Genomic DNA, 21847 nt, shown 5'->3' with positions numbered 1-21847 from the left:
TCACTCCATGTCATCGCAAAGTAATCTAGATGTGAGTGGCATCCGAGATCTTCTGGATCTGTGTATTTCTAACAGATCTTAAGAAAGCCATAGAGCTTGTCAAGGGTGCTATCGAGGATGATGAAAAGCAGAACTATCTTGAAGCGTACAAGCAGTACATGAATTCACTCGACTACTTCATGCTGGCTCAGAAGTGTATGTCCACTTCCGCAAAATCTGCAGTCTGCACTCAGTATACATCCAAATGTAGACGAGAAGAATGAAAAAGCCAAGCTACTCGTCAGGGCAAAGATCGAGGAGTATCTTGCACGTGCAGAGACCTTGAAGAAGCATTTACAGAGAGATGAGAAGAAGTCGCGTAAAGCCGTCAGCGTTGATGGTTCTGCTAATGGCACTGGGGGCAAGGGCTCCACTGACAGTCCCGATGACGACAAAGACCCTGAGCTCAAGAAGCTACGCGCAGGTCTTTCAAACGCCATTCTAGCAGAGAAACCGAATGTGAAGTGGGATGATGTTGCTGGTTTGGAAGGAGCGAAAGCATCCCTCAAAGAAGCTGTTATTCTTCCTATCAAATTTCCCCATCTCTTCACTGGAAAACGGACACCATGGCGAGGCATCCTACTATATGGCCCGCCGGGAACGGGCAAGTCCTACCTTGCGAAAGCTGTTGCTACAGAAGCCAAAAGTACATTCTTCAGCGTCAGCTCAAGTGACTTGGTCAGCAAGTGGCAGGGAGATTCAGAACGGTTGGTGCTTGGCGCTATGTTATGTTCAGCTCGCCTCACAAATCCCCTTTAGGCTGGTAAAGAACTTGTTTGAAATGGCTCGCGAACAAAAACCTGCAATTATTTTTATCGACGAAGTCGACTCTCTAGCCGGAACACGAAACGAATCTGAGTCTGAAGGCTCACGGCGGATCAAGACTGAGTTCTTGGTGCAAATGAATGGCGTTGGCCATGATGACACTGGCGTTCTCGTTCTCGGAGCAACTAACATCCCTTGGCAACTTGATCCTGCAATCAAGCGTCGTTTCGAGAAACGAATATATATTCCACTTCCTGGCCCGGACGCACGGAAAAGAATGTTTGAAATCCACGTTGGCAGTACGCCATGCGAGCTAGAGCCAAAGGACTATCGTCTTTTGGCCGATCGAACAGAAGGGTATGATCTTTTAGCCTAATCTAAGTGAAGTAATCCACCCAACTACTACCTAGGTATTCTGGCTCGGATATATCCATCGTAGTTCGCGATGCTCTTATGCAACCAGTTCGCAAAGTCATATCAGCGACACATTTCAAACCTATACCACCTTCTTCGTCGTCAGGACACGCTAAGTGGACACCATGCTCGCCCGGGGATTCAAACGCCGTTGAAAAGACTTGGTCGGATATTGATTCCGATGAGCTTGTAGAACCACCGCTAAGGTTAGCAGATTTCATTAAGAGCTTAGACAACGTACGACCAACGGTCACCGAGGTGGATATCAAGCGACATGATGATTGGACGAAGGAGAGCGGTATGTTAACGATAAATTAGATCCAATCCAATTCTTTATTGACTTTTAGCTTTCCAGGCAACGACGGGGCATAATTCTCGATCTTACCCTACCTCATTACTGCATACCACAATACCGTACTGTTCTATGACATATTCTATATTGCAAAGGAGTCCTTGTGCCGTTCGACAATAGTAGGTGACGTAAGACATCGATTCCATGGCCAAGTAAGTACTACAAGAAGCTATGGTAAGCAGGTGCGCAGACAGTGACAGATGTAATAGCAGAAAAAGGAAAATTGGATACTACGACAGAAGGCGTATTGTTCTGTGTATTATGCTTCAAGAATACAGGCGGCGCTGTGTTCCAAGAGGGCTGATATTAGGTTACAACATACAAGGTGTTGGCACACGCGACATGCCCCCGCAAGAACGCCTCATGATGATATGATCTGCGCTTGCTGCATCGCATGCACATGCACGTGCGTGGGTTTTGCTACAGCATGACAAACTTCTATACCCTGCACCCATGAATGCGCCACGATGTCCTCTATGGGAGAACGTAGTTTCGGGTCAGGCTCAAGCATCCTCCGGATTAAACTGCGGCACGCCCGTGGGCTCAGGTTGTTGATAGTCGGTGGGAAAACGACATCCTTGTCTTTATCCTTGTCTTTGTGCGAAACTGCACAGGCTGCGACATACGCCGCATAGAGCGTGTCGGACATTTGAGCAGCACGCCAGGGCATCTCTTGGAAGTGGAGGCAGTAATACACAATACCGCACGCCCATATGTCAACTAAACGGGCGTCGTATGCTATTTTAAGTCAAAATAAAGAAATTATTGTCTACGCAGTTAGGCAACCGGATTAAAGAGGGTTGTATGTGGCTTACGTTTGCCTAAAAATTGCTCTGGGGCAATGTACGGCTCACTACCGCAAAGCCCCGTCGACATGTGAATTGTCGCTTCCCATGGCAGGCGGTATACAGTCGATGCGCCATAGTCGCCGATCTATAAAAGCATGAGAAGACAAGAACACACGAGGGATGAACAGTTCACCCACCTTCAGATGGCCCTTGGTGTCAAAAAAGAGATTCTCCGGTTTGATATCACGATGTGCGACGCCTTGACTGTGGAGATACGAAACACCCGAAAGCATCTGCTTGAAGCAGCACTCGACTTCACTGGGCGACATACCACCCTTCTTGATTGCAGCGTAGAGATCCCCACCAGGGCAAAATTCCATAACCTCACACCAATGTTGGTTCTCGTCCTGAACGAGATCCACTGTCTCAACTATGTTGATATGGTGTAGCGTAGAGGAAATACAAAACTCTGCGGTGAGTTTCTTGACGTACTCCTTTTCTGATTCATTCTTTCGTCTTTTGCGGAACTCCTTGATATAAAAAAGACGTGATGAGCACCAGCCAAAGGCTGCGATGGGCAAAGACGGGACTAGTGGCGTGTCTGCTTACCTTGACAGCGTACAGCTTTTCTTCACTTCTATCCCATTTGTGGGCTAGGCGGACGACAGAAGTGGCCCCCTTGCCAATAGCAACCTTTTGGCAAACACCGTACTTCTGCGTTAAACTGGCTGCACTCTCACCACCAACCGATTTTCGATCTACGTCGGAATCTGACTTCTTGCTACTAGTTGAGCGGGCAGAAGACTTGCGTGAGAGTTTAGGTGCAGAAGCAGTGATGAGATCTTTGAGAGTGAATTTCTGCCCACTGTCCGAGTGAGCGTTGGATGGTGCCCTCGAGCGGCTGGTAGGTGGTTTCTCTGACGGCAGAGGTTTGCCCTTCTGAGGAGTCTTTGACGTATTCGGTACGGTTAGTCTGTTGCCTGACACACCGCCCGATATGCTAGGAGCCCGGCTTGGAGCCTGGCTTGGAGGACGGGTTGAAGGAGCACTCCAATTCTCGCTCTCCGATGGTGAGGGTGAATCTGTTATGGAGGGCGTTGCCGAGCGTGGGGTTCCACCCTTGACTACCTTGGGCGGTTGCATATGGTACGTGGTACCGTTGATGAAAGAATTTGGATGGGGGTAAGTGTGTAGAGTACTGCCATCAAGCGGGGGCTTGTCTGAGCCATCAGGGCCTTCGCCCTCGCTCTGAGCGGTATCTGCTGAGTCAAGAACCAGCATTGATGTGAAAGAAGACAAGTGGGGTAGAAACGGCGAGATAAACGTGGGGGTTACCAGAGGCTACTAGTCTCCGTTGCTGACCTAATAGCGAATCGTATTCGTTAGAGGACCAATCGTAGATGAAAGGAAGGAGAGGTGTGGTAAGGTCGTGCCCTACAGAGACAGCATGCTAACTTGAAACAGTTGAAAAAAGTTTGATGGTGATGGTGATGATGATGATCAATTATAATCGAAATCTGTCGTGGGATGAATGGGAAGAACCCAGCCGTTGACGGTGACCTGCCTACGGCAAGGCGAGAAATGGCAATTAAACCCTCTCGTAAAAGACGTTGTTAAGCCCTGGACCAGGGCTTTTAGCTGCCAAAGATCAAATCAAGTTATAGTTCCGTCAACGTTGACAATGTTAGCGATGACCAGATATTGGAGGGGCAAAAATGTGATGAAAAAGGGTGATACCCTTGGAAGATCCGTCTTGAACGTTTGACGATGGCTGAGTAAGCAACAGCTGGGTACCCATCCGACCCGGAGTTTTACTTACTAGTAGACCACCCACGCTCAACAAGCCAATTGAGGTCAGAATAGCGCTTGAACTCAATTGTCAACGTAAAAGTCAGCTTGTCATTCTTATTCTCATGCATTTCCACGAACCTGGCGCTAGTCTAGGTGTTAATGCTATTCGTCAATATATTTTGGTTTGCACGGGTTTTGCCAACATTCTTATTCTTAGCTCATATCTTGGCCGGTGTCGGAGTGATCTGAACCCGACCAGCTACAACTATCCTGGTCTGTCTTGGAGTGTATCCGATAATCACTAACAAGTACTATCAGAGCTTGTCAGAACTGAGCGTACGTATTAGCATATCATTTTGACTTGAGGTATACACTGGATTCTATACTTGTCATCGTGCGTGAGCGTAGCTAGAATCTGTTATTAAACGTTACATTAATAATGCAACCAGAATATTCCGGCTTCCACCACTACATTCATCATATTGTGACTTTACATCCATATTATTTATTTGTTGCACTACTACTTGGCAGCTACTCAAGGAACAGTCCTGACAAGCTTTGTGAAGACCCTGATGATCCCCAATACCCTAAGGGTCTGCCCAGATCCAAATTTAGGAGTGGACAGTTTTGGGGTGGGACTCACCTGTACACATAGGTGGACGATGGAGAAACCTTGAAATTTTCGCCCCGTTGCCCCAGCCTCGCGATCATGCTGATGATGCATACTACTAGCAGTTAATTAGTTTCCATCATGTCTATTGCTCTACTAGTTGTCATGGACGGGCATTTACAAATATTCATGGCTTGAATTGCGTCCAATATCTTCCGGGGACCGGGAGGGTGCGCAGTTCAGGAACAAGCCTCGAGGTTGGAGTCCTTAACTTGGAACTTCGGATTTTTCATGACAAATCCACGAAGCTACCGCTGATTGCAGGGTGATGTCATTGCGCGCTCGAGAAGCTTGCAGCTTGATCTGTGATGCATTGATGAATCGAGGTTGGCAACGCAAGTCATACTTGGCAACAATTTTTGCTTTTGATACAAAGTTGAACCATCTGGGCTAATTCTGATGCGATTTTGACGGATCTGTGATAATTGTTTCTATAATCTATAGTACTAGATTATACTCGGCCGATAACGATCCTGACATGAAGAAAGTACTTGTTGTATGTCGGAGGACGGAGGACTGGGAAAGGTCTCCTAGGGGTTGGAAGCGGCCAGGCCAGGACTGATAGTAGCCACGGGAACATCCGATAGATATGTATAGTTAAACTGAACAAGGTTCAGTGGCTTCATTACGTAACATCACGGCTGGGCTTGTGAATCTAAGTTACAGCTGTCCTCATCGACAATCCTCAAGATCAAGGTGAGAAACGCTGCTGGTCCAAGTTCTGCTCAAATTTATTTCTCTTTGCACCCAGACGCCGCTATGGTCAACCTTCGTTCTCAAAAGCGACTCGCCGCAGCCGTCGCCGGTGTTGGCAAGCGCAAAATCTGGCTCGACCCCGCTGAGCAAGCTGAGATCGGGAATGCCAACTCCCGCTCGCACGTTAAGAAACTCATCAAAGATGGCCGTGTCATCATAAAGCCCACTGTTATCCACTCCCGTGCCCGCACCCGTGACCTTCTTGCCGCCAAGCGCAAGGGTCGTCACACTGGTCCGGGTAAAAGAAAGGGTACTGCTGAGGCTCGTCTTCCCACCAAGGTGCAGTGGATGCGGAGACAGCGTGTTTTGAGACGGTTGTTGAGGAAGTACAGAGAAGCAGGCAAGATCGACAAACACCTGTGAGTGTGTTGTGTTCCCTCCATATCCTGATCTCGTGTTCTCACCTGGACGGCGTTACAAGATATCACTCCTTGTACCAAAAATCGAAGGGTAACGTCTTCAAGAACAAGCGCGTTCTCATGGAGTACATTCACAAAGCTAAAGCTGAGAAGAACCGTACCAAGGTCCTCAGCGACCAGATGGAGGCTCGCCGTGGGAAGAACAAGGTTAGTTTTCACGTCCTCAAAATTGCATTTGGCACCAACATTTTCAGGCCACTCGCGACCGTCGTGCCAAAAGACTGGCGGAGAAGCGGCAAGCAATTCTTGCGGTGGAGCACGAGGCAGCTGTTCAGGAGTAAAATGGTTCATGTATATTTACGATTTCATTCCGACTTGCTTGACGCTGCACCCTATAGCACTTATGCTATGTTCACATGCCTCTACGATCGCTCACATACTTCACCATGCATTCTATTTCTCCTCATTTTCCCCATCGTAAACATGATGAATACGTGCAATGTGCCCTGAGGTCAGATATTGCACCTGATTGACAAGTTGGCATTGTAAATGAAGTGTTTGAGCGCACAACCCGCCTTTCTGGTGGATAGAAGTGATCACGTCAACATGACATGGGCAGGATCCAAACACATCCTCTTTACATTCCTCTCTTTGGCCACGGCCTCCACCATCTCCCTTGTGATCCCCACCACACCGTCCAATGTGCTCCCTAAAAGCCCACATTCATTCAACGCAAATGCAGCATCCTCGATGCGTAGATTCGTGGCTGATGCGATCTCTGCAAGGGTGGACCGCACAACGACATGCGAGGTCGCGCTGCCGTCAGGATTAGAGATTGTCAGCACCGTGCGCATTGCTGCAATTGTGTCTAGATTCACACGGATATGATGAGTACTGGACGGAATCGCATCTAGATACGAGTAGACACTCACCATCCAACCCGTTTGGCGATGAAAATGTAGAATTTGAATCGGGTGTTTCTCCATCCCATCCTTTCGCTCGCTTTTTTCGTGAATTAGCATCCTCCGAGGGAGGAGGCAGTACACCAGTTAGGTCAGGTAGTCGCCCTGAAGACGTAACCGTGGGTCGATCGGGTGGGAGAACTGACAAAAGTCGTCTACACGAAAATGATGAGGATAGTGCATAAGCGAAGAGTTGACAAGTACCTGAAGAAGCGAATGAGCGTAGCCACCCAGTATGTGAGGTAGCTTCTCAAGCCCAAATCTGAAAGGGGTCGTTCAGGTGTACCAATTTTACCAGCGCGGCGGGATACTTCATAACCTGCATAATGTGAGCCGCAGAATTTTGACAGTTTGTGAAGCTTGCTCGCACGTACTGAATTCGATCATGAGCATTCCATAGCCCTTGCGCTGATATGGAGGGAGAACAATGATACACGCAAGATTATAGTCATCGTAAGATATTTTCTCCTGCAGGCGGAATAAGCATTCGGGACTCGATGTATACTCGGAGCAAACGAGATACCTTCGAAAAGAACCCAAGAACATGATCTCGTTGTGAATCTGCGTCTGTAAGGATATAGAACAAGACTGATTCGTGTGTTAGTGGGAGCCATTAAGTTGTTCTCGGCTTAAACGCACAGTTGTCACAATCAAAGAACAAAGTTTTAACGTCGATGAACAATTTTCCAAAGAGCGAGAGGTTTTGGCAGTAGAGCTGAAGGTCTTGGTAAGTATTCGGACGAGGGCAGCAATATGTAGAGACCTTGTCCTTGGCGCCGTCGACCTCCCAAATTATGTGCGCACCTCGCTGATAAACCTTTCGTCCTGGTGGATGCCTTCTGTCGCATTGTTTCTTGAGCAAGACATAAGTTAGCCATACACACAACAAGATCAGGACGTACTACATGCATTTCCCATGCTGCACCCTCAGCCATGTACTTGAAACAGCGATCACAGACCCATAATATGCTCTTTTCACCAGATAGGTGTGAGCGAGTAAGCCCGCCGGCCAAGAGGTCAGAGGTGCGCCCATGTGATCGAACAGTCGCTCTGTTGACACCAGGAATCTTGGACGTCGAAGCTGAACCTCCAGGTAGTCCAGTGCTATCCTCGAGCTCTGAGTCTGTGAGTGGATAAGGTGAGAAATACCTACAACATGATGTGAGTGAGAAGAAGTTTATTATAATACGCGCTACACACCAGGTCTTGATCCGCCACTGCCCAAAATTGACCTTGTCAAAATTTCTTTGCGCAGTGATCTGTTTGTGGTGTTTGATGTCAAACTCTTCCTCGGTCATGAGGGGATCGGGCCGCGTTTCTGGCTCTGTAGGCGCAGGTGAAGGGGTGTCCCTCCTCCTTTTGCGCGCGGATTCGTTAGCAGGTTTGAGGCTAGCCCCTGGAATCCATTCGTCTAGGCGTTTATCAAATCCATCATAGTGGACATACACCTGTCCGTCCGGGCGACGTTGAAGGATGTCCACAAGTTCTGAAACACGTTGTTCGCCTCAGTAGTTAAAGTTGTTGACAGAAAGATGTAGAACGCACGATCTGCACCATTCTTGTTAACAATATAGCTTGTGTTCTGCGATCGTGCGGATGTGCTAGTTGATTCTGTCATCAAATTAGGCGAGGGTGTGCAAGGTTGAAGTAAAGTAGCATATGCTACAGGCGCTCCGGCTCTCCGAGTCAACTTATTATGTCGTGATTCATTTTACCAACCTTGCAAGTTTGCGACCAATTTCAACCAGCTATTATACGTACATCTTACCATTAGGAGCTGCTAAGCGACTTATCTATATGCCCATTAGTTAGTTGCTCCGAGTCAGCACTCAGGAGGCCCTAGCTGATTTCTACCAGCCGTACTGTTTTCAAAGTTATCGCACGGCACGCTTCAAATTTCGATCGGAAGATTCCAGGGTCTGACCCATGTACGGATCCGCCATACGGCCGATATCAGCTGTCTCATGTCACTTGCATGTCACTACAGCTTCTATAGGCACAAAGTCACGAGTACATCTGTGCGGTATCCACTGTCAACTTGGATGGGTCTATCCTCTCTTCTTTAAGTTACACACAAACTTCATCTTTCTCGCCTCCACGACGCTCTCTATCAAGAAATTGTTGTTATTCGGTTGACTAACGCAGAGTCGTTCTTGGAGCACACCTAGCTGCTACACAGCGACCGGATACTACTGCCAGTGAATAGAATTGACGCCTCAAGTTCAACATTACGGAGCTAGTATCGTAAATATCATGTCACTCTTTGTCACTCTCCTCTGTGCTTCTCAAGTCTATGCATCCTGCATGTACTCGTGAGTTACTCTCCCAAAAATTATTTTTATTTCTTGTCTCAGATAAAATCTAGGGCGGATTCGAATGACTGTACTCCATTCCCCACGTCGACTATCGTCGGTCTTACTATTGGCGGAAGTAAGTATGATTTTTTAGAATATTTAGCATTAGCTCAACTGCGGCAGTCATTCTCTTGGCCATTGTTATTTTTGGCAGGATTCTTCGCCGGCGAAGACTCCAACGTGTTGCACAGACAACCTTCCTGTATGGAACACCTAGTAACAGCTATGGCAGGCCACAATCAAATGTGTATCATTCATACCCCACTCAATCACAATGTCCTCCTGGGCTACAGTCATCAAGACCTATCCCCGGTCAACTGAATTCGTTGAACCGACATGGAATGCCTGTAGCACCCTCATTTCCACAACTATCCAAGCCATCTCCAACGGCACATTCTACACGCATGCGATCTCCCACCATGCCTTCTCCAACCCACCACTCATATTATTCAAACCAGACCCCACACATTTCACCTCCCTCTTCCCCGAATTCAGCCCGCTTACCACCCCCTGGGTTTCCCCTCTCTCCTTCTCCCCCTTCGACACATTCACAAGTCTCTGCTGATCCATCTACTGTTCAAGCACCGTCCATTAGGGTCACTTCAGCACACACTTCCCCCGTCAGGCACTCATCACCTCCTGAGAATGTGGAGATGCGTACGTTGACCGTGCAGACAGAAGTTGCGAATGATGAACCTCCACCAGCTTATACCTCAATTTAACAGTATGCATCATCTTAAGATTTCGTACGAGATACCCGATTTTATTCAGGAGCTTATCACAACTTCATGAAAAGGGTGCGATTGTCTAATTGATCTTTCTGTGTTCTCTCATCGTTTCTCGACAACTTGATATCGCTTCGCTGCGCTCACCCGCTAGAGTTACTTGTCTTTGGGGTCTAGGTATATCTGTTACGTACGATAGATCATGAAATTTTGAGACTTCAAATTTCAAAGCTTCAGGCTTAGGCTTAAGGAGCAAGGCAGTCAGTTGTCTATGTAACCGCTAGTTTCCTCGAGACATCCATCTTGAGGAAACGACCAAGAATCTTCCTTTCATTTTGTGTACCTTCGGGAAACTAGTTACGAGGCATCCTGCACGTTGACATGTATTCATAAGAAACCGGCACCAATTCACACACTTAATGCTCATTGGAAGTTCGGTACTTGCACAATGCACATCACCATGCCTGCTATCGACACACAGCCAGCTCCAATTTCTTCTCCCGCTCGCAGTATATCGAAGTCCATCATTTCTCAATACTCTCAACTAGCCCCAAGGCTCGCTGTCGAATCTTTTGACCTCTCACCCTTTTCAGTACTAAAATGATTGTTTTCCGCAGTCTGAGTTGCACGCTAACTACCTTTGACGTAGGAGTCATTCACTGGTCTTCTTGACGACGATATTGCAACATCCCTGTTGTTTCCGGACCCTCCGGAAACTCAGAAACAAGCAGGCATGGTCTCGGACCTGAGTTATGACGTCGAGGTTCATCATCTCTCCTTTGGGTATCAGAATCGCTCTGACACCTAAACTCTAGTTTAAGGATATTGTTGATCTCGCTCCTCGTTTTAGGGATGGAGAAATCGAGGTGCAGTGTCTCTTATACCGATGAGCGTCCGAGGTACTGATGATCGATGATCTTTGTAGGAGGTGATGGTCATTTCACCGAAACCAAGACTCATCCATTCCTCCGGGCAAGGCGTGAAAGCCGGTGATGTGGGTTTTGTGAATATTGATTTAAATCTACGCTCAGACATAGCCATGCAGTTCCGACTACTCTACACACTGTTCAAAGATTCCATCTCATCGACACATCTATGCCGAAAACGTGACAACCTCAAATTCTATGCTATACGAATTTTGAACAAGGAGCGCCTTCAAATTCGTAGTCCTCATGATCACATCCAACTTCAAATGGAAATTTGCCAGGAAATTCGCGAACTGCGGTCTTCTTTCCTCTCACCATTCATCTGGATCCACGAGGATGGCCTTGAAATTCATTCCATCGCGGTATGCTTTACTTTTACTCTTGCGCTCCAGGTGCCAACAGTTTGAACCAGGAGTTTTACCCTAATGGCAGTCTCCAGGATTTGCTCGACCGCGACACGAGCCTTAGCGAAAGCCACGCCCTGCGCATAGCTTGCGAAATAGTAAGCCAAGCCAAGTGACGCAATTAAATATGCTTACCTGCAATAGGTAGAGGCGCTGGACACGCTTCATACTGCTGGCATAATTCATCGTGATCTGGCACCATGTAATATCATGTTCGACACGTCGGGACATGCGGTCATTACGGGATTTGGTCAAGCATGCAGACCTGATTCAGAAGCCTCTTTCCCGTTGCCTGATACTGGTTTGTATTGTGCTCCTGAACTCATCCTAGGGTGGGCGCATGATTTTAGTGTTGACTGTTGGAGCTTTGGCCTGCTGATATACATGATGCTTTTCGGATCTGTGAGTTTACCGCATCAATTTCTCCATTTATTTACGCGTTCTAGCACCCATACGTTGCCGACAACGACAATGACAACGCTGCCATTCTGCAAACCAAGGTCCTTTACTGCCCGCTGATGATTCCCCAGACAGTGTCAGTATCATGGGCAGCGCAAGATCTTTTAGTCAAAGTGAGTTTTCGGAATATGTTGACGCGCGCGCTGGCTGATGCACGTATTTGTGTTAGTGTTTGGAGCGCAATGCAGCCCTTCGCTTGGACATCAAACAGATTAGGGCGCATACATACTTCTGCACTGTGTGAGTTTTACAACTCTGGGCGCTACCGCATTGTCGAAACTTGATGTAGGCATTGGAACAACGTGACCAACAGGGTTGGCAAGGGTTTGGATACAAATTTGCGAGTGCTTGCCTGCTAAACTGACATTCACTGTAGCACCCCTCGGATACGATGATGAGAATCCTGACATCAACATACGACATTCCGAAGATAATATGGCTGTTTCAGATGCAAAGAAAGTGGTGGTCCTTACAGAAGATGAACCTCTGACCTTGGCCGAAGAGAGAATCGTGGATTCATTCACCCCCATGCCACAACGAATAGTAAAACCCAAAACTGGATCTCTCAACGCGCAAAAAGATGCTATTCTCAAAACACAAAGACGTATCTCTTCACAAAGCACTCGCCTAGAAATTGTACCTGAAGCTTCTGACGAAGAGGAATCCCTGGACGTAGGTCAAGTGGAGTCGAGCGCGCAAGATTATGTACGACGTTTCAGGCAGCGCTCTGCAGTCATGGACCTAGGACACACTCCGGCAGGTCCATTATCATTGTGGGACGCTCTTGATTTGGAGATTAACTCCGTTTCCTCGCACTACTCTAACCCGAGCACAACCAGTCGTGAGGAGCCACCAGAGAACTTTGGCACACTGCGAAAGAGTCGGTCGGTAACCTTTCAAGATCGTGCCCGCTCCACCCTATCTATCGCAAGCACTGTCCCTTCCACCAAATTGCATGTCCGAAATAAGCTTCGCAAGAGGATGCGTTCTGCAAGCACCCCTACACTTAGGTCTCCTCACCTTGATCCGCTGCTCAAGAAACTTCCCCTTGGCGTCAAACAGATTGGCTACGGCATCGGTTTCAGCCCCCCTATGGAACCCCTTTCTTCTCGCTCGAAATCGGTTTATCGATCCGCTATCCGCGCATGCCAAAAGCTGGTGCCAGTCATACGTCGCAAAATCTCCAGAAAGACTTTATCTAAACGCAAGACATCCCCGCCGACAGACTCAAGTAGTGCCCATGACGCGACTGTAGTAATGCGTGGGCTCTATGGGCCAACCTGGACACTTGGTATGGAGTCCCTGCCACCTTCTGCGGCTACAGACACACTCTCGGCCACAACCAACGACTCGGAAGGCCCAGTGACACCAGAGACTCCGTTCTTTGCCCAGACAGTGGGAATAGTGCACCATGAGTCATCCACCCTTCGCTTGGTACCGTCCTCGGGTCTTCAGTCTTTTTTATGATTATTTTTCCAGCCTCGCAATCACGCCGCATTTTATTGATATCGATGTTCCGCTCAATTTTTTCCTTTGATCAGCTCGCTTATCCAATTGCAGGACTTTGTCATAAAATGGATGTCTTAACACTCGCTTGTGCATTATTGTTGTCGTAATATGCATGTAATTCTTTGGCCTTTTTGTACATGACAATGTTAGATCCAATAAGTGTGAACTGTTGAACGAGTATTAGACCAGCAAGAACTTTCCGCTCCACTTCGGGAATTACCCGGCGGCAAGTTGCAAAAAAAGAAGTTCGAGAAATGTGCTCGACCAGCGTTTAATTGACAACAGTATCATGCATGCAGGTCACCGGTCAATGACTACTTAACTGTGGCAAAACTGTGGACTTCTTTCAGGCAGCCACCAAAGGGGTGACAATAGGTGCTATCGTGACCAATGGAGAAAGTGACTCGCCATTGGCGGTGCTCGGTAGTGGTCAGTACTTTTAGAACAATGGTTCAATTGTAAGCTACGCCATCGCCAACTCCATTGTGTTTCGTCAAAGCTAAAAGCACTTAGCAGTGGTCCATTTCTCTGGCATGGAGATGCGAAGTCACCACACAACCCACACCGACTGGGTATATATGAAGAGTCTGAGTTGGTTTTGCAGAAATAACTTGGTATACAGGCATTCACGATAACTTCAAACTTCAAAGCAGTCCTCCAATTTCTGATTTCCCTGACTCACCTCAGATATGTACACAACCCCCAAGAAGGATCCTCGCAGTATCATGGGGACCGACCGGAGGCCAAACCCTCTACGCTATGTAAATCTCAAGGAGTGGGACGATGGTGCCTACGGTGATATATCATTCCAAGAATCCCAACCGGATACCCTCGAGGAGCCATGGCCATATAGATTCCAGGTAGCATTGTATTTCTAAATCGACTCCTTTGTTCCTCTAACGACCTGACTACCAGAGTGGCGACAGCGTGTGGATTCACTCCACAGGTTATGACTGGTATCAAGGGAGAATTTCTGGCCTGCCCAAGGCTGCCCAGACGAAGATGGTGAACCTCTTGATACAATTGTCGGACTGCCCCAATGATTGACCTGTTTTGTGACTGGCAGGGTGATGGACTTTTTTGGCCTGTCACCTATAGTCGTAATAAGCGCAGATATGCAGCACCTCTCAATGGCGAGTTGAAGCCTGATACTCCGCCTATAAGGAAGATGTTGGAGGAGGCGGGCATTTTGTAGTGAGGGGCTGGCACCTACTCAAGGACTCAATGATTCTACACCGTATCAGTAGTATTTATGTTCTATTCTATGTACATATATGATGACCGGCATTGCATTGTGACCTATTCGTCGACACTGTAGTATCTTGTTGTTCTTCCCGTTCTCAGCTCAATTGTAGTCCATCGTCTCTTGGAGTTGTGACGTCACTGACGTGCGTGACTGAAATCTGTAAGTATTCTACTAAAAGCGCGTTGTGTGGCTCCTGTCTGCCAGCTTCCACCACATTAACATCTTGATCCACGATTCAACACACGGCCACCATGACGAAGACGTATCTTATGAACAGCCTGATTGAGAAAGTTAGTACCTTAAAGTTTACTCACTGGAATCAACTGAGCTCTTTGCAATCTCGTGTACTATAGATGCAATCTCCGGACCAGGACTTTCGGTGCGTGAGCTTTCCCAAACATACATCTTCGTGTTTTCTGAAGTACTCGATAGATTTATGGGTCTGAACGATCTGATGAGCGAGATCAAACAAGATCCAGCCAGCTTCATCGGAGATGAGCCTACCGAGACAAAGGTCCTCAAACAGGTTCTTTCCTTAGTAGAAGATAGGATTTCGGAAGTCAAGAATCAGGCTGTCAAGTGGTACGGCCAACATCTACCCTGTCTTGTTCTTGGGACTTATAACTTCTATGTTTTCCTGTGCATTTAGTCTAGGTCAATTGATCAAGATCATCCGCGAAACGCAGATGGAACTCGTGGTTGATAGCTTAATCAACTTCTCAGTAGGAAAGGACGATGAACTGCGTGATATCTCTGGCTTGGGTAGGTCATCGAGATCGTTGACACATCTCATATCCTAATAGCAAATATACAGCATTGAAAACGATTACTTCCGAGTTGCCACTGGAAGGCAAAATTACTCCCAGAGCATGCGCAAAGCTCGCACCAAAGCTTCTACAGCAAGTTTCGAATGTGAGTTGTTTCTTTCAATATTGATCCTGCTCTTGACATGGCCACTTGTAGACGGAAACCCCACCGGAGACTTTGATCGAGACATTATCAACGCTATCTATACTCATTACTCGATTCCCTGCTCACGTATCTGATCCAGCCCTGACGCCGCACCCTCTGCCTGCAATAGCTCCGCTTCTTTCACACTCTCGTCCTGCTGTACGCAAACGTGCTATTCTGACGCTCTCACAATATGTCCCTGTAGCTCCTCCTGCACTCGTCAACGATCTATTGCAGACCCACATTCTCCCATTCCTTGCACCTAACGCTAACCTCGAAAAACAGCGCACGACTGTGCATCTGGTTGCTGCTATCATACGGCAGGCACCGCAGCAGCTGACATCAGTGTACAATGACATCATACCTGGAGTCATCAAAGCCGTCCAGAGGGACGATGATGAACTTCGTGAAGGTTGTCTTCAGGTTCGCAAATATTTCTTCCACATCAACACTGTCATGACAATCACTCATGTTCGATCAGGCTCTTGAGACGTTACTCTTGAGGTCTCCGACAGAAGCGGCACCGTTCCTAAGCTCGATAGTACAGATAGGAAGCCAGTTCATCAAATATGACCCAGTGAGTTATGAATTCATAACTTTGTATGGTTAGATCCCATCTGTCCACAGAACTATGCTGGACCGGATGACGGTGAGGACGAAGAGATGGCAGATGCAGATGATGACGACGACGATGCCGATATTGATGAGTGAGACATGATCTGTTTTATTTTTTATTTTGCTCACAATGCGCATTTAGGTACTCTGACGATGAAGACACATCGTACAAGATCCGGCGTGCTTCTACCAAACTTCTAGCTGCTGTGATCACTACTCGCCCCGAGCTTCTGACCTCATTGTACAAGGAGGTGTCGCCTGTGCTAATATCGAGGTTTGGTGACAGGGAGAAAACTGTTCGGCTCGAAGTGTGGGCAGCTTATGGTGTTCTACTGAACCAGACTAGCATGTACGGCGGCCTGCTACAATCTCAAGAGAACGATTCCGCCATTAGGAAGAGGAAAAGAGATAGCGAAGAGAGAATGGATGTCGAGGAAACGCCACATACCCTTCTGCGCTCACAGGTTTCTTCATTATCCAAGGCCTTGCTCCAGCAACTCAAGTCCCCGAAGACTCCACCACCGACGCTTCAAGCAGGCTTCCAGCTTCTGTACGCTTTACTTGGCGTTCTTCCTGGTTGTCTTTCCAACCAAATTATACCCATTGCCGCAATCTCTCAATCTGTGCTGATTCAGTCACCAGCGACCTCAACTTCGGCCCTTCACCTTACATGTCTCTCCTTCATCGCATTGTATTTCGCGACGCATGCTCCCGGGACATTTTCTATGTCACTTCCTACTCTGACGCCTGTCCTTTTGAAGTCAGCTGGAGAGAAACACCCTCGAGTTGCTTCAGAAGCCTTCCGTGTCTTTTCTGCTTTACTCAATGCCACGAGGCCCATAAAGAATAGCGAATGGGCAGAGCGTTTGTATGACCAAGCTTTTCAGCGTCTCAGCATTCACGACACAGACGCCGAGGTTCGCGGATGCGCTGAGGACTGTATTGCAGACCTATGGATTTGCGCTCCTGATGTCATCAAACCGAAAGGCGGTAAGGAATGGCAAGCCATATGTCGGACCACGGGTAATACAGGAGGAGCTGTTAGAGTGGTCACGAAAGTTGCGAGGGATGTGGAAATGAGTGATGACTGGGTGAACTGCTGCGTTGAATGGATCATGGGTTTACTAAAGAAAAGTGAGAGGGGAGGAAAACCAGAGATATTTATTGCCCTCGATACTCTTTTAAAAAGGTCAGTTCATCTCTTGGAGATCTGGAAGCAACCTCATTTTGTCCAGATATTCATCTGGCGTTCCCACCGATCTGCCACCCACTTTGGTCCCCCAGATCAAACCATACATATCGACAACAGACATTTCCTTACTGTCTCATGCATTGACTATCATTACAGTGTTACTCGAGTTATTTCCGATCGCGACTTTCCCTGAAGTTGAGCGTGAGCTCCTTGGTGATATCTATCAGATTGCACATTCGCCTCTTGTGTCAGGAGCTGCTCTCGATTCACTTCTTATGTTCTTCTCTTTGTTGGTGCAGGCTGATAGCCAAATTGCAACCCACGTTGTTCCTAGCTTGGCGACATCAGCGGAAAAGGCCAACAAGTCAGACGCCAATTTAGCCAATGTCGCTAAATGCATTGGCCAAGTTGTCCAGAGCTCTCAGGGAGTGGCAGCAGGAACAATCGCGGTCTATTCCAAGTATATAAAGGTGAGCCCATGTACAGTAAATTAGCGCATTTCTGACATTGCGCTGCTTCTAGAAATCTTCAAAGTCAAAGTCTGCCACTTCTGTTGTGGTGTTAAGTCTGCTAATTGTTGGAGAACTTGGCCGTTTCATGTATGTCAGATTCTCAGTATTTCTGTTCCATCGATAACCCTGTCGCAGTGATATGTCGAAGCAACAAGATACGTTTAGTAGTACCATCGAACATTTCGCAGCAGAAGAAGAGGAGATTCGTGCTGCTGCCGCATTTGCTGCTGGTAAGTAAATTCTACACATTAACTGGGTATATGGATTGACGTACCTAGGAAATATTGCTATCGGAAATCTTCATCAATTCTTGCCTGCAATCCTCAGGATTGCAGAAAGTGATCCGCATAAGAAGCTGCTGTCGTTGCATGCATTGAAGGAGGTCTGAAATTTAGTCTTTGTGATAATTTGTTTTCTGAGAGTCAGTCTAGGTCGTCACGCATTGCTCGCATGGACAGCTCGAAGGTGTTGCAGAGCAGCTCTGGGCACCCCTTTTTCAATACTCGGAGGATGCGGAGGACAGCACACGCAATGTTGCCGCTGCCTGTCTGGGCAAACTTACTACAACACATCCCACACGATATCTCCCACACCTTCACTCTCGCATCCATGACGAGAACCCTGCAGCACGCGCCACTGTCGTATCTGCTATCCGTCATACGCTTGCGGAGTCGTCGCCATCATATGACGAGCTTTTAGCATCGCTGATCATGGATTTCTTGGATTTAATACATGATAAAGATTTGGTGTGCCGGTTGCTCTAATAAATTTGAATTTCCTGATATAAATTACTCAGAATGTCCGCCGTCTTGCGTTGTCCGCTCTCAACTCTGCGGCAAGAACGAAGCCCCACCTCATACGTGATCACCTTCCAACTCTACTGCCGAGCCTCTATGCGGAGATGAAAGTCAACCCCGATCTCATTCGTACGGTCCAAATGGGGCCCTGGACACACAAAGTCGATGACGGACTCGACGCGCGCAAGACTGCATGGGAGACACTGTACACCCTTGTAAGTATTTGCCATACACGTGCCCTTCCCTTACTCATGCACTCCTAGCTCGATACCTGCCTCGCCAAACTCGACCTATCGATCTTCCTCTCGCACTTGCTTGCAGCCATCAGCGATCCGTCGGACGAGATTAAAGTGATTGGGCACATGCTCCTCGCGCGGCTGTCAGCATCTCCAACAACGTCCATTGCACTTGCGCAGCGCCTCGACGAACTTACGCCCTGTCTTGAATCGACGATGCGCGGCACAGCTGTCACTAAAGACACGGTAAAACAGGACATCGAACGCGCGGCGGAGCTACGGAGAAGCACGATGCGCGCTGTCGCTGCCCTCAGCAAAATCGATAGTGCGGGTAGCGCGCCCAAGTTCGATGCCTTTGTGGAGGAATCACGAAAGAATGAGCAATGGGGCCTGGAATTCAGGGAGTTACTTGGACACTGAAGGATTTCACTATATAGGCAGTGTAGGCTATATCTGTTTTCCAATGCTCTCGTAGGCAAAGCGCAAACCGTTCTTGTGATTAGGATATCTGTTACGTCTCCAAGTCCGTGATGTGGTTAGTTACTTCTACATACCAGTACTTACAATCCTGCGTCTAGAGCGGCCTTTGTTGCATCAAAATCACCCAATAAAAATGCGACGGGCACAGATATCTATGACACAACCAATCCTTTCATCTTCTTCCAAATGAGAGCCGCAGCCCCCTTTCTCTCTCTTGTGGCACCCCCTGCTCCGAGAACGCTCTTGTTTTCAATCGCCCGACGTGAAAGGTAGGGCATGACCTAGACATGACAACATGGTCAGAATAATCCTTGAAACTACAAACAAGGTAAAAAAGACTTGATGTATTGATGCAGAAAGGCCAATCTCGGAGGGAATAAAGTGAGACTCACCTGCACCAGTGCGCCGAACGGGACATACTTGATCACACACGGCCTTTCACACCGCGTCCGCCCGACGAGGTAATTCGTCAGCGCATCTGACATCCCTGCATATCATACAATGAGTTCTTGCTACATTAGACGCAAAGAAAGGTAAACGTGCCATACAGCTGCCCAAATGCAATCCTCTCCCCAACTTCAAGCGGTATCCTCACTACGTCCTCTTGCACCTCATTGACGCCAACACGCTCGACGACTCCCAGGCCCTTCTTGACGAGTTCCTCTAGGATGGACTCGCACGAGGTCCAGTTATGCGTAGCAAAAAATACACCAATGATTGGTGCACCGAATCGGCCAGAGCGGTGGACGTCCTGGGAAATTGCATCGATCAACACGGTTGCGCAGTCGTGATAGCACTGGTCCGTCGCATCCTTCGAGGGTTGAACAGGGGGTTCAGGGTCGGGGGAAATGGAGAGCGAGCGCGGGGATCCGACTGCAGAATCAACTGAACGAGCCAGATGATGGGCAGCAACCTCATATGGGTGATAAGCTCCCCGGACAAGTTTTACGCCAAGTGCATATCCTCTGGCACGGGCCAGCGCTAGGGAGTGCGTAAGGTGCGCGGGCATGCTGTAATTTGAGCGTGAGCACACTTGAGCATTTGCGTAGATCTGAGTACTGACCGTCGTAGATATGTTTGATAGGTCACATACACGAGAGGCCGCACTCTGTCATCCACAGATTTTCTCGCGGATGGAGAGGATGTCCAAGAGGAGATGTCCCACCATGTCCGCAAGAAGCCATCGGAGGGGAGCTTGTTGAATCGTTCCATCAATGCGTGTCCAAATGCATCGATGGCAGGTTGGTACCAACTATAATATGAAGAGATGAGTAAGTGTATAAGGTCTAACAAGCAGCCGATAAACTTCAGACACACCTATACTCTGCATCAATGAACACTCTTACTCCACGTTCTTCAGCATGTGTACAAATCTGCACAAGGTCGCTGTATAACTCTTTCAGGTCATGGATGTCAGATTCCGTTAGTGTTCCTGTTGATGCAGAGGAATGCAAGATAGAAAGATCGGATGGTGAAGGAGTCCCTGGAAAAAGTACCGGCGGTTCAAGCTGTGCTCGAGTATTTGCGAGGTGTGTTGACAGGTTGATTAACGATTGGGCATTTGGAAGCATGGCAGTCTGGGCAACCATGAGTATCGTGCTCCTCCTAATGTACAATACTGACAACTCACAAGCTTCACAGAAACCCAAGTCCGCCTCCCTATGTGTCCATCCTGAAATGCATCCCTTCCGTCCTCGAAATCGGCGGAGGCGTTGATACTCCTTATAATCTCCTCTATGATACGCTTGTGTACAGGCTGCCCTTCCATATTCGTCTGACCCATCACCTCCTTCTGGTCGACTTCAACGGCATGAGCAAAGAGAGCACCTTTGTTCTCTGCACGGAGAGACGTAATCAGTGGTAGTGCACCATTGGCCGTGTCTGCACCGACAAACTGCCGACCTGGTTATGGCTTCGAATTAGACAACAAGAAATAGATTATATGTACCTGATGGAAGAAAGTAGCTCGCACGAAACTCTCGACTATCTTACTCACTCCAGGAATACTGAACAAGGTGTCCAATATTGTCGGTGCCGCATCAACGAGGGGAGCGATGCTGCATGTCCCGTACACGATATATGCACGTAACAGATCTGACAGTGTGCGTGTGTCAAAAGGCGCCGGTTCGATAGTTGAAGCATCATTGTAGAATACGTAGCCCAGCACGGAGGTAGTCAATGCGCTGGAAAGCACTAGCACGCGTCCCAGTCGTCTGAGACGTGGAGGTGGAGCAGTGGAGAAAGTTCGAGCGCGAACAAAGATACGCAATGTACCACTACGAGTGATCAAGCTCATGGTCGTAGACGAATAAGAGACGTGCTTGAGGTTGATCCGGAAATAAAGCTGAGGCTAGCTCCGTCCGATTAACATACACACACGTACGGATATTGCAGGAACCCGAGGAACGCTAATCATACGAATGGGGTCACGGTATGCCAGACATCCGGAGCAAAATTATCGCGCGCCCCGGAGCGTTGAGTCATTGATAGAGTCGATGAACATGGATTTGTGTCATGTTTACATATGACAATAAAGGGAAACTTT

General features: G+C 47.9%; 9 protein-coding genes across 9 annotated transcripts; 6 read left to right on the top strand and 3 right to left on the bottom strand.

The window, feature by feature from the left end:
* Nucleotides 1-9: 9 nt before the first annotated feature.
* On the top strand, nucleotides 10-1666 carry HD556DRAFT_1316460 (AAA-domain-containing protein). Its single transcript, XM_041301150.1, has 5 exons — nucleotides 10-195; nucleotides 251-746; nucleotides 799-1161; nucleotides 1215-1516; nucleotides 1574-1666. The coding sequence occupies exons 1-5, from the start codon at nucleotides 159-161 to the stop codon at nucleotides 1588-1590; spliced, it is 1215 nt and encodes a 404-aa protein (XP_041167542.1). The 5' UTR covers nucleotides 10-158; the 3' UTR covers nucleotides 1591-1666.
* On the bottom strand, nucleotides 1520-3639 carry HD556DRAFT_1452443 (Pkinase-domain-containing protein; the record flags this gene model as incomplete). The annotated part of the gene is made up of 4 exons (XM_041308073.1): nucleotides 1520-2308; nucleotides 2386-2503; nucleotides 2556-2888; nucleotides 2968-3639. 4 exons carry the CDS (start codon nucleotides 3637-3639, stop codon nucleotides 1932-1934), a joined length of 1500 nt encoding a protein of 499 aa, XP_041167541.1. The 3' UTR covers nucleotides 1520-1931.
* A 1795-nt stretch (nucleotides 3640-5434) lies between these two features.
* Nucleotides 5435-6403, top strand: HD556DRAFT_10932 (60S ribosomal protein L19). The gene is made up of 4 exons (XM_041296074.1): nucleotides 5435-5515; nucleotides 5571-5934; nucleotides 5997-6141; nucleotides 6189-6403. The coding sequence occupies exons 2-4, from the start codon at nucleotides 5579-5581 to the stop codon at nucleotides 6273-6275; spliced, it is 588 nt and encodes a 195-aa protein (XP_041167540.1). The 5' UTR covers nucleotides 5435-5515; nucleotides 5571-5578; the 3' UTR covers nucleotides 6276-6403.
* Nucleotides 6404-6471: 68 nt separating this feature from the next.
* On the bottom strand, nucleotides 6472-8610 carry HD556DRAFT_1316450 (acyl-CoA N-acyltransferase). The gene is made up of 10 exons (XM_041301149.1): nucleotides 8442-8610; nucleotides 8097-8382; nucleotides 7799-8045; nucleotides 7660-7749; nucleotides 7536-7611; nucleotides 7420-7484; nucleotides 7271-7364; nucleotides 7101-7215; nucleotides 6867-7051; nucleotides 6472-6802 (listed from the first exon to the last, which is right to left on the bottom strand). Exons 1-10 carry the CDS (start codon nucleotides 8512-8514, stop codon nucleotides 6531-6533), a joined length of 1503 nt encoding a protein of 500 aa, XP_041167539.1. The 5' UTR covers nucleotides 8515-8610; the 3' UTR covers nucleotides 6472-6530.
* Nucleotides 8611-9149: 539 nt separating this feature from the next.
* Nucleotides 9150-9972, top strand: HD556DRAFT_1435600 (uncharacterized protein; the record flags this gene model as incomplete). Its single annotated transcript, XM_041305455.1, has 3 exons — nucleotides 9150-9208; nucleotides 9262-9326; nucleotides 9374-9972. The coding sequence occupies 3 exons, from the start codon at nucleotides 9150-9152 to the stop codon at nucleotides 9970-9972; spliced, it is 723 nt and encodes a 240-aa protein (XP_041167538.1).
* A 1042-nt stretch (nucleotides 9973-11014) lies between these two features.
* Nucleotides 11015-12008, top strand: HD556DRAFT_1224043 (kinase-like domain-containing protein; the record flags this gene model as incomplete). Its single annotated transcript, XM_041296930.1, has 5 exons — nucleotides 11015-11263; nucleotides 11314-11403; nucleotides 11450-11707; nucleotides 11752-11877; nucleotides 11934-12008. The coding sequence occupies 5 exons, from the start codon at nucleotides 11015-11017 to the stop codon at nucleotides 12006-12008; spliced, it is 798 nt and encodes a 265-aa protein (XP_041167537.1).
* Nucleotides 12009-13726: 1718 nt separating this feature from the next.
* HD556DRAFT_1316416 (uncharacterized protein) lies at nucleotides 13727-14644 on the top strand. The gene is made up of 4 exons (XM_041301148.1): nucleotides 13727-13845; nucleotides 13896-14133; nucleotides 14189-14278; nucleotides 14340-14644. Exons 2-4 carry the CDS (start codon nucleotides 13963-13965, stop codon nucleotides 14466-14468), a joined length of 390 nt encoding a protein of 129 aa, XP_041167536.1. The 5' UTR covers nucleotides 13727-13845; nucleotides 13896-13962; the 3' UTR covers nucleotides 14469-14644.
* A 126-nt stretch (nucleotides 14645-14770) lies between these two features.
* Nucleotides 14771-19531, top strand: HD556DRAFT_1452441 (armadillo-type protein; the record flags this gene model as incomplete). Its single annotated transcript, XM_041308072.1, has 16 exons — nucleotides 14771-14809; nucleotides 14873-14898; nucleotides 14952-15101; nucleotides 15169-15281; nucleotides 15334-15431; nucleotides 15483-15893; nucleotides 15952-16047; nucleotides 16098-16177; nucleotides 16228-17274; nucleotides 17321-17747; nucleotides 17800-17876; nucleotides 17925-18019; nucleotides 18068-18171; nucleotides 18221-18535; nucleotides 18586-18801; nucleotides 18850-19531. The coding sequence occupies 16 exons, from the start codon at nucleotides 14771-14773 to the stop codon at nucleotides 19240-19242; spliced, it is 3687 nt and encodes a 1228-aa protein (XP_041167535.1). The 3' UTR covers nucleotides 19243-19531.
* HD556DRAFT_11312 (FAD-linked oxidoreductase-like protein) lies at nucleotides 19349-21838 on the bottom strand. Its single transcript, XM_041296091.1, has 7 exons — nucleotides 21251-21838; nucleotides 20933-21196; nucleotides 20620-20879; nucleotides 20366-20554; nucleotides 19846-20312; nucleotides 19695-19789; nucleotides 19349-19583 (listed from the first exon to the last, which is right to left on the bottom strand). Exons 1-7 carry the CDS (start codon nucleotides 21596-21598, stop codon nucleotides 19455-19457), a joined length of 1752 nt encoding a protein of 583 aa, XP_041167534.1. The 5' UTR covers nucleotides 21599-21838; the 3' UTR covers nucleotides 19349-19454.
* Nucleotides 21839-21847: the final 9 nt, after the last annotated feature.

Source organism: Suillus plorans, assembly GCF_016647745.1.
Source record: "Suillus plorans strain S12 chromosome Unknown HD556scaffold_1, whole genome shotgun sequence".
NCBI lineage: Eukaryota > Fungi > Basidiomycota > Agaricomycetes > Boletales > Suillaceae > Suillus > Suillus plorans.
This window is presented reverse-complemented; position numbering and strand designations above follow the sequence as displayed.

What these genes read in the sequence shown, in the direction of transcription:
- HD556DRAFT_1316460 (XM_041301150.1), top strand. Translation starts at nt 159, where the DNA reads ATGAATTCACTCGACTACTTCATGCTGGCTCAGAAGT. An exon ending in TGGCAGGGAGATTCAGAACG is followed by an intron (nt 747 to 798) that starts GTTGGTGCTTGG and finishes AATCCCCTTTAG; the next exon opens with GCTGGTAAAGAACTTGTTTG. An exon ending in TTGGCCGATCGAACAGAAGG is followed by an intron (nt 1,162 to 1,214) that starts GTATGATCTTTT and finishes ACTACTACCTAG; the next exon opens with GTATTCTGGCTCGGATATAT.
- HD556DRAFT_10932 (XM_041296074.1), top strand. Translation starts at nt 5,579, where the DNA reads ATGGTCAACCTTCGTTCTCAAAAGCGACTCGCCGCAGCCGTCGCCGGT. An exon ending in GGCAAGATCGACAAACACCT is followed by an intron (nt 5,935 to 5,996) that starts GTGAGTGTGTTG and finishes CGGCGTTACAAG; the next exon opens with ATATCACTCCTTGTACCAAA. An exon ending in CTCGCCGTGGGAAGAACAAG is followed by an intron (nt 6,142 to 6,188) that starts GTTAGTTTTCAC and finishes CAACATTTTCAG; the next exon opens with GCCACTCGCGACCGTCGTGC.
- HD556DRAFT_1316450 (XM_041301149.1), bottom strand. Translation starts at nt 8,514, where the DNA reads ATGACAGAATCAACTAGCACATCCGCACGATCGCAGAACACAAGCTAT. An exon ending in CAGCATGGGAAATGCATGTA is followed by an intron (nt 7,750 to 7,798) that starts GTACGTCCTGAT and finishes GTCTTGCTCAAG; the next exon opens with AAACAATGCGACAGAAGGCA. An exon ending in AATGCTCATGATCGAATTCA is followed by an intron (nt 7,216 to 7,270) that starts GTACGTGCGAGC and finishes CACATTATGCAG; the next exon opens with GTTATGAAGTATCCCGCCGC.
- HD556DRAFT_1316416 (XM_041301148.1), top strand. Translation starts at nt 13,963, where the DNA reads ATGTACACAACCCCCAAGAAGGATCCTCGCAGTATCATGGGGACCGAC. An exon ending in CATGGCCATATAGATTCCAG is followed by an intron (nt 14,134 to 14,188) that starts GTAGCATTGTAT and finishes CCTGACTACCAG; the next exon opens with AGTGGCGACAGCGTGTGGAT. An exon ending in AGGCTGCCCAGACGAAGATG is followed by an intron (nt 14,279 to 14,339) that starts GTGAACCTCTTG and finishes TGTGACTGGCAG; the next exon opens with GGTGATGGACTTTTTTGGCC.
- HD556DRAFT_11312 (XM_041296091.1), bottom strand. Translation starts at nt 21,598, where the DNA reads ATGAGCTTGATCACTCGTAGTGGTACATTGCGTATCTTTGTTCGCGCT. An exon ending in TTCATTGATGCAGAGTATAG is followed by an intron (nt 20,555 to 20,619) that starts GTGTGTCTGAAG and finishes TTCATATTATAG; the next exon opens with TTGGTACCAACCTGCCATCG. An exon ending in CGTTCGGCGCACTGGTGCAG is followed by an intron (nt 19,584 to 19,694) that starts GTGAGTCTCACT and finishes TGTCATGTCTAG; the next exon opens with GTCATGCCCTACCTTTCACG.